Source organism: Diuraphis noxia, unplaced genomic scaffold, assembly GCF_037042655.1.
Source record: "Diuraphis noxia isolate RWA-SAM2 unplaced genomic scaffold, SU_Dnox_SAM2 contig0003, whole genome shotgun sequence".
NCBI lineage: Eukaryota > Metazoa > Arthropoda > Insecta > Hemiptera > Aphididae > Diuraphis > Diuraphis noxia.
In genome coordinates, this window is record NW_028301713.1 from 62,834,983 (window position 1) to 62,846,989 (window position 12,007).

Consider the following 12,007-nt stretch of genomic DNA (forward strand, 5'->3'; position numbering starts at 1 on the left):
AATATTAAATTATTATAATTTTTGTGTAAAAATGTATAATGGTTTAAAAATAGTATTGATTGATGCATTGCATAAAAGAAAATAACCTAAAATAATTTCATATACTAATGTTCTAGTTAGTATTTAACATAAATACACTGTATTAAATAATAAAAATTTAAAGAAAATCATACTACATTAATATATTAAAACATAAATAAAATGTGCCATTTAGTGTATTTTTTTTTGTTTACATAATAATCATATCAAAATTAAAATTAATTTTTTTGATTAAACATTGCAACTGTTTGTGTAGTCTCCATGTTAAAATATATACTCATCTCACAATAAGAATGTGATTCTTCACCTTAGTGGCGAAACGGTTTTCACTCTTCAATTTTGCCATAGTATTTTATTATCAACGCGGCTGTGCACAAGTTTTTGTGACCAGTAGAATATATTAAATAGCAAATTTAAACGGTTGAAAGCCATTGATATTTTTGCCATTAAATTAGTAAGCTTATTATATTAAAAATAACAGAATAAAACGGATTATTTTGAACATAAAATAAAATGATACTCTTTATTTATACCGAAATAATAAATTTGGTTACAACATTCTCTTGATAAAATAAAAATAATAATAATCAAAACAATTGTAGATAATTAAATAATTTATTAAATAAAAAATTAAATATTTAAAACTAATGGACAGATTTTTATACTTCTAATGGACGGATTTGTCTTTTATTTAAAATATCTTAATTATGTAAATGTTTATTAGTGTTATTGATCATAGAAATTACGTTCATGAGGAGGATACATTTGCATGACTAAATTTTTGCTCTCTCTTCTTTGTTCATAAGCAATTCGTGCGTCCTGAAAATAATAATATACCTTTATTTATAATGATTCAATAAATAAATAAATAAATAAATATTCAACAAACCTTATACAAATACCATGTTCCATATGCATGCACAAAACCTGATACAATAGCAGTATAAAATGACCACGATAAATGGTTGTAAATAGGATACATCAGCCAATCACGTGTCCAACAGTTGTATGGAAAGAGGCATACAGTAAGCAATATCAATACACCTGGAAAAAATGAATTTATATTTTATAAAATCATGTGTCAAAAGGTATGACAAATGTCAAATAATAATATATTTTTCACAAACTAGTAGTTGCAGCCGCTAAGAAACATGCAGCTGATAATATATACTCATATTTAAGTACAAGACGTTGTGGATATCTTGTTATAACAGCAGCAATTATTGCTAATGTTCCAAGTGATAACAATACTGCTAAAGTCATGCAAAGTTCCAAAAACAATAGCCAACCTTTAAAAATAAACATCATAAGCCATGAATATTTTAACTACCTACTAAAAAAATGTAAACAAATGCATTGTAATTTATAATCAATTATTACTAACCTGGCAATAACCATTCTCGAATAACATAATATTCTTCACTGAATACTGTATTGCAGCCATCAAATAGTTTTTCAAATTGATAATGAGGGTATCGAAAGTGATCAAAACAGTATGTCCATAAGCCCATGTGCTTAAAATTTATGAAAGCTTCGTCATATGATTCCAACCAATAAGGGCTAAAAATATTAATTCATTATATTTTAATAAGTGATGTGAAAAATGTTTGTAAGTACCTTATAAATGCAATGATTAAGAGAAATCCTCCAATGTAAATGATGACACCAGCATCAGTAATTAATTCTAGAATAGGATAAAATGTACAGTTATAAATTATCTAATTTTCAGCTTAAAAAAATAGTCATAGATAATATATTCACATATTTTATAAAAATTGTTTAATGTTTTTAATTGTATTACATTCACTAAGTAATGCTTTAATATCCTAAAAGGCTTTAATATGATAAAATTATACAGTAGAACCTCGATTACCCAAACTAACTGCGACTGCACCTAGTTTGGATATGCAAAAGTTAAGATATTGAAAATTAGAAGGATTATAATAATAACAATTTTAGATAGTAATATACAAGAATCAATTTTACGTAGAATCAAAAAATAAAAGAAGAAATTGAGATATTATTATGCAGTTTGTAAAAATCAATGGTTTTTTGATACAGAACATATTAAAAATAAATCTAATATTGGCATGGGACAAATTTGAATATGTTACTTTAAAGTAGGTGACAACCATACATACAATTAATACAAAGAAATACTCGTGATAACCAAGAGAGTGGAATTTTGTAAAGATCAATTAGCACTATTTGCAGTATTCATGAAGAATAAAGTAAAAAGGTTTCCGGATATTCAAAGAAAAATTAGTAGGAAGAGATTCACCTTGAATTTTCTCCTATTTCTTTATTCAAAATGAAAGAACTGACCAAAAATAAAATGGAACCAGTCTCAGGACAAAATGAACATGTTTACTCATAATAAGGTGATTCACTGGTCCGAAAGCCTTTATAAATAATTATAATACAAAGTGTATGGTACTATGGTGTTAAACAATATTATTATTATATTAAAAAAAAATGATTAAATTAAATTTTGTATAAAATAATAGTAAAATGAACAGATACGATTACAGTAATACGATATTGATATAATGTAATGCTTACTAGATGCTTTTGGATAGTCAATTTTGTCAGAACTCATCGTAATTAGTGGCAATTACTGTTCTGTAATACTTGAATAACTAATAGCATACGATGTTGAATATGATAAGTTATAACTTACAATTTAGAACATGTATTTAAAAATAAAATTATAAATTGAAATTAATAAAATAAAGGAAGGTTGTTATTAAAAACTAAAATAGTAAAATGAATTTGAAATTATTAATTATTTGATATTTATTGGTATGGTATTAAGTATTTACGACTGAGAGCGTTGATTCAAGCGTTCACGCCTTAGATAACAATTCTGCTTATACTACGTCCTATACAAAGTCAGTTATGTTATTAAACAAACCGTGGTGGATATATTATTATGTTTATCTACCTTGGTTCTGTGTTTACTGTTTTAAATTACTGTTCTATGATATTACTCGATTCCTTGAAAAATATCAGCTGTTTCTATTATCAAATGAACTATTATTTCATAAATATTTTTAAGTTATCCAATATCCTTCGTGGTTTGTTTTTTTGCGTAATCGCGGGTGATATTTGATATTTTTAGTTAATAAAATTAATTTAGATCCTGGTACATTTAAAGGAGTAAGTATTTCTTTACTTATTTTTTTTACAATATAATAATCAAAATTAATACTTAAAGCGATGGGTGGTCATCACGAACATGAAATCAAAATACCAGATTACAGAATATATAAAGTTGATAATGTACCGGAACTTGTGAAGGTGAAGAATATTCTAGCTACCGAAGGTCTTAAAGATCCGTGGTTGAGGTAAAGTTACTTAAAATGTATAGTAATTTATAGTAGTTTTCAATGTACAAAAGCACATACCTAATTATTTTAATACTGATATGATATAGCTACTATTTCTTTATAGCGTACTCGCAATTTGTATAGTATAGGTTTAGCCGTATAGGCATATTTGTTAACTCTAATTTCTGGTCAAGCCTGAGATAATTTACATTATAGTGTACCAATTCTTGGATGTTGCTCGTTAATTTAAAAAAAAATAAAATAATATCAACATAACTTTGTCGTACTTATAAATTTAAAGCTGATACCTATTATATGTAGGTAAAAAAAAATAAGTTCTTGATTTTTTTCATTTCTTTATGCAGAAAGTAATAACTAATAATAATCAATATACTTAACATATTTTTGTGTAGGTAGTTGAGTCCAGACTTGACCAGTTTGTCCAGAGCACGTTTATGCATAATATAGATGATTAATAAATTATATTAAAATATTATTGACATAGTTAACTAAATATTTCATTAGCTAAATACTTAGCTAGTACTAAGAGTTGTATATTATATAATTTATGTTATTATGTTTGAACTATAGGAATGAAGTTTGGAGATATCCTCCAAATCATGGTAGTCGTTATACACAATATTTCAAATGTTGGTTCCGTGGTAAACGTGGTCTTACAATTGCCTTTGGATTAGCAGCCTCTATTATTGCTGTAGAGAAAACCTATGAACATTTTTATCCAGCGGTTCATCATCATAGAAAGCCTTACTTTCCATCATCCAGTGTATAATTTAAGATAATAGTACGAAAACCAATGGGCTTCAATGACATGTCTAGAGGAATAATAATTAATATACATAAAGATCCTGTGCTATAATTTTTAGTTTTAGTATAATTTGTTTATATTGCAAAAACATCATTTAAAAATATATTTTATGAAATACAAAGATAAATTTAACTGTCAAGTAATGAATTATTTGTGAAACACATACACTTTGTATCATAAGTAAATTGTTTGAAAAATGGTTGTAATATAGAAAAAAAAGTAATAGCATTATTCTCTTTTACTGTACTAAAATGTTAGAAATCTATATGATTTTTTCTCCTATGTTCCTACTAAAAAGTTTAGATGATTTAATCATTTAATTAGGCTTTGGGTGTTGAAAGAAAATTAAGTGTTTTTTGGTTAAAGAATCTGATTATAATATAATATGTTTACTGGCGTTAATTGTGGTTAATTTGGATGTTAAAGAAAACCCATATACATCAAAGTATATATACAAATTTCAATGGAAACTGTTGTAGTAATCAGATTTTATTTTATTAAGTACAAATAATAATAATAAAAAAAAATTGTTTTGAATTAATAATTACCATATATCTCTCCCTTTTTTACTGAAAAAGTTTGTGTTTATCACTTATTTCGGCTAAAAATATTTATTAAATCGAATAATAGAAATACACCAAATTCTCTTACAACAATTATAATTTCTAAATTTTTGTATTTCATGATAAGTAAAAAAAATCAATTTATTGGATCAATAAAAATCATTAATTCATGGTATAATATAACAGAAAATAAAATAAGTCACATAGGTACTGTGATTATGAGAATGCAGAGCTGGAGCGGACTGGCCAGGTGTGCTAGTGTGCCATTGAACTGCGGGCCGGGTCAATATATAGGCCGCAAGGCCTGGGCTCATGAACATTAATTAACGATATTAGTATATTACTAATAAATATATTTTTAAATATTAAATACCAAACAGTATAAAACTACTGCTAATGGTTGCCAGTTGGAACGATACTGTAATAAGTTATTACTTTGTAGTCGAAATGTATGTAATGTATCGACCCATTAATTAATTTAATATGGGGTCAGCTAAATATTACCCCTGTAAAATTTCACCAGGGATATTTTTACCCAAAGGTAAAAGTCCACTAGAAATTAAAGATTGTTATATTTAAAAATAATATGTTTGATTTAGGTATTTATTACATGTTTGAATTATATATTGATACTGTACATTGATGGCATGCACTGATACTCGAGAAATAAGTAACTCTAAGCCTATTTATTTTAAATTAACAATAATTTAATCAATAAAACATGTACAATTACATTGATAATAATATAATATAACATAATAACATTGTAATGTTTCTGATATAATAACAGATTTAAAATTAACTTTATATTAAATTGGTGAAGTCGTTTCTGCTACATTTATTTGAAGATAAGCAGTTCATCAACTACGCTATTTGATCGACCAAGTCCAATTTGCCTCGTTCCTAAGGCTCCCAACAATTTTTGAGACGAAGTTCCCAATTTGGTCCTGTTTTCATGATACTCTTTGGCAAAATGCTAAATCAAATATTCATCAATTAAGTAGGTAACAAAGTAATTCAATAATATTATTTTGATACATATCATAAACAAATCATCACTGTGCTTAGATATACTGAACTTTGTAGGTGTCAATATTAGTGTCTCATAGAATAGTCATAATTTACTTACGACTTATATACTATTCAGTATTGGCATATTGCATCACATTGATAAAGTTTAGACAAAGTCAATATTTATTTTTTTTAGCAAGAACAGTATATTCAATGAGCACCTCATCTTATCATACTTAGTCCAAATGATTGTTCTAAGATTTAATTAAGTTAAATGACTAATGTGAATATTTACTTTGTATATGGGATTATTTTGGAAAAGTTTACGTAAATAATGTTGATCTATGACAAATTTTAAAGTACTAACAAACCCAAAATATAGGTAATAATTAGTAAGTGTCAAAATGGCAAAATGCCAAATACCTACCTATACTCAATTTACCTTTGATATACATAGCTTTCAAAAAATATTTTAGTTCAATTTCGCTTCAACGGATTCTAAATTTATTTTACATAAAATAATTGAAGCTTTAACTTAAGAATTTGTTTCATTAAGTATTATACCTATAGTACTGATATTATACAGTTATTTAGGTTCATAAGAATTTTTGTTAATTTACCAAGCTCGTGTAAATCACACTCCTTATTAGAATTTCTGACTGTTGTTACAATTAACCGATTTAGCTAAAAAATTGTATTATTTATTTACTACCGCATTTTGATATCCAATTACAAATATAAGACGGTAAGCATTTGAGTACCATTTTGCTATATGTTAGGACTGTTAGGAATCATGTGGGTCACTGTAATGGAATGTGTAATTTTAATTAAATTGTAAATATCATTCTATATTTGTATATGAAAAACGATTCTGAGTGGAGATCGTCTGTTAGTTAGAATGTATTATAATATTTTTGAAGTGTAACAAAATAACTGAAATCGTTATTCTTCAATTTTTATAGAAATAAAAATAAAACATTGGTACACAATATTGTGATATCAATACATATAATTGTACCACTGCTTTGCTCAGAATCTAAAGTAAAATATTTTGAAAAAATTGTATCTATAATAATTATTTGTGAAAATTATAATGAATTCTTATATTTATTAGGTTGGTAACTAAATTGAATGTGAAGGTATCTATAACGTAATTAATAGACATTCATCAATGTTATAATGAACGGTATAACTATGTACCTATGTGAGTACTGAGTAGACACATAACCAATATTATACATTGACTATACAGTACTTACCCACCTATTTAAAAGTTATAACTTAGAATGTTTACCTGTAATTTATAAGAATTAAACATGGTTTTTTCTCTTTTCTTAATCATATATTCTGTAGGTAAAAGCCATCTATGTTCATGGCATTCTTCCGCTGATGGTCGTTTACTAAAATATAAAAACAATTGATTAAAGTCAAAGATAGCAATTAAACTTCGAGGATAATGACTAGATTTGCAACTATTGTCTGCAAAATAAAATATATATATATTATTGAACTCTTTTTTTTTTTTTTTACCTATCAATTATATAATAGAATGTACTACTTACGTTGGTGTTCTTTTAAATAATAACATTAAGAATCTAGTGGCTTCTTGCGATAAGTCCTTGTACAGATATTCAAATCTATATCGGACGAATGTGATGTTTTGCCTAGTTTCCGTATCGTTAGATCCTCTGAACGGAGACATGCCAGATAGCAACGTGTATGCGATCACTCCGAGTGACCAAATATCGGAGTATGGGTACGCAGGTTCATCGCACAAAATCTCCGGCGCTGCATACGTCAAGAAATTAGTAGACAAACGAAACGGTAAGAAAAAAATACAATGGTTACTGACTAAATAAGTGAATAGTGATCACCAATCGATGGCGGAATTCGATATAAAATACCTGTGAACTCCAAGACGCTGTTTGCTCCTACAACGGCTCCTAGCTTACTGACTTTCTGCGCGCATCCGAAGTCGATCAGTTTGACCTGTATGGTCCGCACGGAAGCCATCACTATATTGTCCGGTTGCAAATCCAAATGGGCATAGCCTCGCCAGTGTAAGTATTGCAATCCATCTAATACCTACGACATGAAACGTATAAATTATAAACAAAGTGTAAATTACTACTTTACTTATATATAGTCAGGTCGGGTTTAGTTAGTGTCTAAAAATAACCTACCTAAACTGGTTAAAATGTATTCAGAGTTATGTTAATGCCTGCCTGCAGTATTATATTGAAGTAATAATATAATAGGGGGTCCCCGCCGATAAAAGCACTCCAAAAATTAGAAGCCCCAAAAATCTTAACTTCAATTAAATTTTAATTTTAGAATGTTTTATTTTGCAATCGAGTTGTCAATGTCGCTGTCCATAATGTGAATATAAATGCATTATTACCACAGAATATATGAAATTATTTCATATATTCTCTGTTATTAGTAGGGCTGGGATTTCGATGCACTTAGCATTGTTTTCCAAAGCTTACTGTGCGATGCTCGTCTGGTCACAAATTTGTTTTATGTACTTATGAATGAGAATAAGAAAGTTTATTTTGCATTGTTTAGGAGTTTTTAGTTTTTAGGTCATTTTCTTAATTTTTTAGGGCATTTTAGAGTTATTGTCTATTGGAGCATTTTTTGAGTTTTTGGAAACCAAGTATGAATTTGAAATTTTATTTTAAGATTTTTACACCAACATGGTTTTTATATAAATATGTGAGATTATAAGTAGGTAGGTACTCGTAATAAATTCGTATTATATTATTGGACAAGGTTTGAGTAAACACTATCCGTATTTCCTGTTAAATAATCTTAAGTCGGTAAAATCGACGTCCGATGATATCATTCGACGTTCAGTACGAGTTTTGTCGTTGTAAACACCGTTTTATTACTCTAGTTAATTTAGGTAATTTTTTGGGGTTTTTTAGGGCATTAAAATCCCAGTCCTAGTTATTAGTAATAATACTGGAATGAATAATGTAATAACTTATTACTATCGAATATTCATTCTTGTTTTTAATCTTAAACTTGAGAGGACGCTACACACATATTTTATTTCTAATTGTTACAACTGTGTAACATAGAAAATTTGCGGTTTTTTACCATAACTTAGTTTTTAAGTGAGTTATGAGCATTTTTAATTAACGCTTTTTATTTACACATAACTTGCTACAAAATTTAATTATCGTAAAAAAACACAGATAATGTTCTTCACTTAAAGTTTCATAATAAGTCGATTCACTCTAATTTTTAAACTAATCAAGTTAAACGTAATCTGCTTAGCGTAAATTTGGAACCTATGTTATGCACTTGTAAGACGGAGACAACAAATAGTTGTGTAGCACCGGCTCTCTTAACATTTTTGTTTTTAAAAATGGCTAATTTATTTCGGTGTATCCGAATTGGTTCCCAAATGTCCGTTTTTTCATATTTATTTAAAACTTAAATAATACAAAAAAGTTTTAATTTCTATATTTAATATGTCCATATCATATTTTACATGGTTTTAAATTATCAGTTAAAATAATAAAAAGTGAGTAAGTGGATGTCGCTTTGCTGTATAGTAGGTTACAAGTGGGTTACTGCAACAGATGGAATTAAATTTGAATTCAATGATATAATATCATTGTATATGAAAAACGATTGTGAGTGGAGACGGTTTGTCAGTCTAGAATATGTTATATATTAATTTTATTGTTATTATTTCAAAAACAAAAAAAATTTAGGTATCCTTAAAATAAATTCCAAATTAATCAAATCAGATTTATTATGTACCTGACTTATTATAAAGGACTAGCACGGAGGGCTAGTTTATTATAAAGTATTAATATAAGTCATTAACGGCATTAAATATTAATATAAGAATATAATCCTCTAGAAATTTAAATACCCAATAATAATATTTCTAAATTACAACAATATAACTAAAATTGTCATTCTTGATTATTTAATATGTAATTTCATCCAAATTTGAAATTAAAATACCTATAAAAAGCTGGGTTTGTATAGTTTTTAGATTATTTGCAGCAGAATTAACTACTTACGTGGAACCTTGTTTTAAATTTTCAATCCTTCGCTATAAAAGTTATAAATTTTATAAATTTTTAACAACTAAAGAATTTATAATTTTTCAATTACATCAAAATTTGAACTTTAAGTGGTTATAAAAAAAAACGTGCCTATGTATTTTAAATATTTTTTAACCATTATTATATAAACTTATAGGAAATCTTGTATTCAATTTTCAAGTTTTTTGACCCAATGAATACAATTTGTCGATATTTATAAAATAAAAAACTAAAAAAACGGAAAATTTCAAATGTCTATTAATAACTTAAAAATTGTTAAAATATTTTTGAAAATGTTATCAAGTATAGGAATTGATAAAATAAACATTTGGTGTAAATTTAAAGTTTCTGCAGTTATTGGTTTTTGAATAACAACAATATAAGAATATCGGCACAAGAGAAATTGAGTGAATACCCAATGTTGTAATACAAATGCTCATAAAAATTTAATTTGACTTTTCGGTAAAATTTTTATTTGATAAAAGTAAACAAACTCATGAAGAAGCTTGTATTGAATTTTCAAATCTTAGATTTGAAAGGTTAGATTTGAAAAGATTCATTTTTCGTGATTTTTACATATTTTGTCAAAATTCGAATTTTCAATGCTTATTAATAAAAAAATGTTGACTGTATTTTTTAACTATCATTGTGAGGTTATCACAATATATTAGAAACCTTGTATTAAATTTTGAAAATTTTTACCCAACGAACAAAATTTGATTTATAAAAAGATGATTGAAAATTTCAAATGCCTATAAATAACTTAAAAAGATATAAAATGTTCTGAAAACTTTATCAAGTATATAAAATGCCAGTTTAAATATTTAATGAAAATTTCATGTGTCTACGGTGATTTGTTTTAGAGTTACATCAATATCTAATATCAATTTTCTCATAAAATTTATTTTGCGTAAAAATTCCCGTTTTTCCTTAATTTTTTCTTTTGCTTTCCTGGTGATTTTGAAAACTACTGAGAATTTCAAAAATTGACCTACCCAAGGCACCAACTAGATTCACTTTCCAACTGGAAAATCTAGTATCTACTGAAGTTGAAAATCGAAGTCAAGGACTATTTCAATAACTTATCGTATACAGACACATAAAAAAAACTTAAAAAAAAACACATACATTATTCTAAAATCAATACATTCATCGCTTCGCTCAGAATCTAAAATGATTTAAAACATAAATATATTATGTAAACTATAATTAAGTTATATATTTTAAATTAAATTTCAAACCCATTTAAAATTCCCAAAAATACTATTTGTCTTTCTCTATTTTAAGTTTTTTTTTAACTAACATGAAATGCAAATTATTACTTGAGTGACAATCGTAGCAACGGTTTGTTCCGAATAATGTTCTTTTGTTGATAAGTAAGTCAGTATATCTGCTCCTTGTAATTTTTCTTGAATGAAAACAGCAACAGGTGCATTTTCTAGCCTAATATTAAATAAAAAAATGTAACGAATTCGTATTTAATAATATTAAAAAATAACAATCGTAAGTAGTAGGTAGCAACCAACAAAATAATGCAAGTGTAAGCACCACAAATCTATATAGGTAACTATAGCAGTACTATTATTTATTAACAAACTATGACACAATGTAATAGTACAAACATATTATATAATTTTATTGAATTTCACATGAGTTATTAAAAAGATATATACAATTACATATAGATGTATAGGTATGTTTCATCATGACCTGGTACTTGGTTTTATTTTTGAATATTTGTTATTATATTTTTTCTTTAAATAGGTACAAATGTATATACAATTGTATTTTAGTTGATAAAGGTTAGGTTAAGTAAATTATGTTTAAATAGTGTTCTATTAATTTAAATTAGTAATACAAATGTTAGTAGGTTCTATTTTAATTACACGTATTCGTGTATCGTTACAAAAATTTTATGCAAATTATTGTCACATTGTATAGATAGTAATTCACAAGTATAATGATTCTATTATTTTCCTTACTTAAAAGCCTCAATGAGGTATGCTATTCGTTCGTGTTTCAATGATTTAAGAACATTAAATTCGTGTGTAACTCGTGATTCAGTGTCGGGTGTAATCTCCAATAATTTCGCCACTACAATTGAATCATTTGATGTATTTATTCCTTTCAGTATGACGGAGAATCGCCCTCTTTTTGAGAAATGAATAT

The 12,007-nt window shown here is 26.6% G+C and overlaps 3 protein-coding genes across 10 annotated transcripts in view; 1 reads left to right on the plus strand and 2 right to left on the minus strand.

Annotated features, from left to right (window-relative positions):
• Nucleotides 1-531: 531 nt before the first annotated feature.
• Nucleotides 532-2,905, minus strand: pck (Claudin superfamily protein pickel). Its single transcript, XM_015516143.2, has 6 exons — nucleotides 2,602-2,905; nucleotides 1,657-1,723; nucleotides 1,424-1,599; nucleotides 1,167-1,328; nucleotides 929-1,083; nucleotides 532-858 (listed from the first exon to the last, which is right to left on the minus strand). Exons 1-6 carry the CDS (start codon nucleotides 2,636-2,638, stop codon nucleotides 766-768), a joined length of 690 nt encoding a protein of 229 aa, XP_015371629.1. The 5' UTR covers nucleotides 2,639-2,905; the 3' UTR covers nucleotides 532-765.
• Nucleotides 2,906-3,038: 133 nt separating this feature from the next.
• On the plus strand, nucleotides 3,039-4,422 carry ND-B12 (NADH dehydrogenase [ubiquinone] 1 beta subcomplex subunit 3). Its single transcript, XM_015516145.2, has 3 exons — nucleotides 3,039-3,198; nucleotides 3,257-3,386; nucleotides 3,960-4,422. Exons 2-3 carry the CDS (start codon nucleotides 3,259-3,261, stop codon nucleotides 4,156-4,158), a joined length of 327 nt encoding a protein of 108 aa, XP_015371631.1. The 5' UTR covers nucleotides 3,039-3,198; nucleotides 3,257-3,258; the 3' UTR covers nucleotides 4,159-4,422.
• A 1,020-nt stretch (nucleotides 4,423-5,442) lies between these two features.
• Obsc (Obscurin) overlaps nucleotides 5,443-12,007 on the minus strand; it is a 68,493-nt gene continuing 61,928 nt past the window's right edge. For all 8 annotated transcript variants that reach the window (XM_089222818.1, XM_089222819.1, XM_015516160.2 and 5 more), the window contains 6 exons: nucleotides 11,821-11,988; nucleotides 11,161-11,281; nucleotides 7,673-7,853; nucleotides 7,331-7,556; nucleotides 7,063-7,168; nucleotides 5,443-5,733 (listed from right to left, as the gene is read on the minus strand). In XM_089222818.1, the coding sequence (XP_089078944.1) occupies nucleotides 5,596-5,733; nucleotides 7,063-7,168; nucleotides 7,331-7,556; nucleotides 7,673-7,853; nucleotides 11,161-11,281; nucleotides 11,821-11,988 (940 nt within the window). In that variant the 3' untranslated portion in view covers nucleotides 5,443-5,595. The remainder of the gene's footprint in view (nucleotides 5,734-7,062; nucleotides 7,169-7,330; nucleotides 7,557-7,672; nucleotides 7,854-11,160; nucleotides 11,282-11,820; nucleotides 11,989-12,007) is intronic.

What these genes read in the sequence shown, in the direction of transcription:
- pck (XM_015516143.2), bottom strand. Translation starts at nt 2,638, where the DNA reads ATGAGTTCTGACAAAATTGACTATCCAAAAGCATCTA. An exon ending in TGACTATCCAAAAGCATCTA is followed by an intron (nt 1,724 to 2,601) that starts GTAAGCATTACA and finishes ATCCTATTCTAG; the next exon opens with AATTAATTACTGATGCTGGT. An exon ending in TCGAGAATGGTTATTGCCAG is followed by an intron (nt 1,329 to 1,423) that starts GTTAGTAATAAT and finishes TTATTTTTAAAG; the next exon opens with GTTGGCTATTGTTTTTGGAA.
- ND-B12 (XM_015516145.2), top strand. Translation starts at nt 3,259, where the DNA reads ATGGGTGGTCATCACGAACATGAAATCAAAATACCAGATTACAGAATA. An exon ending in CTTAAAGATCCGTGGTTGAG is followed by an intron (nt 3,387 to 3,959) that starts GTAAAGTTACTT and finishes TTTGAACTATAG; the next exon opens with GAATGAAGTTTGGAGATATC.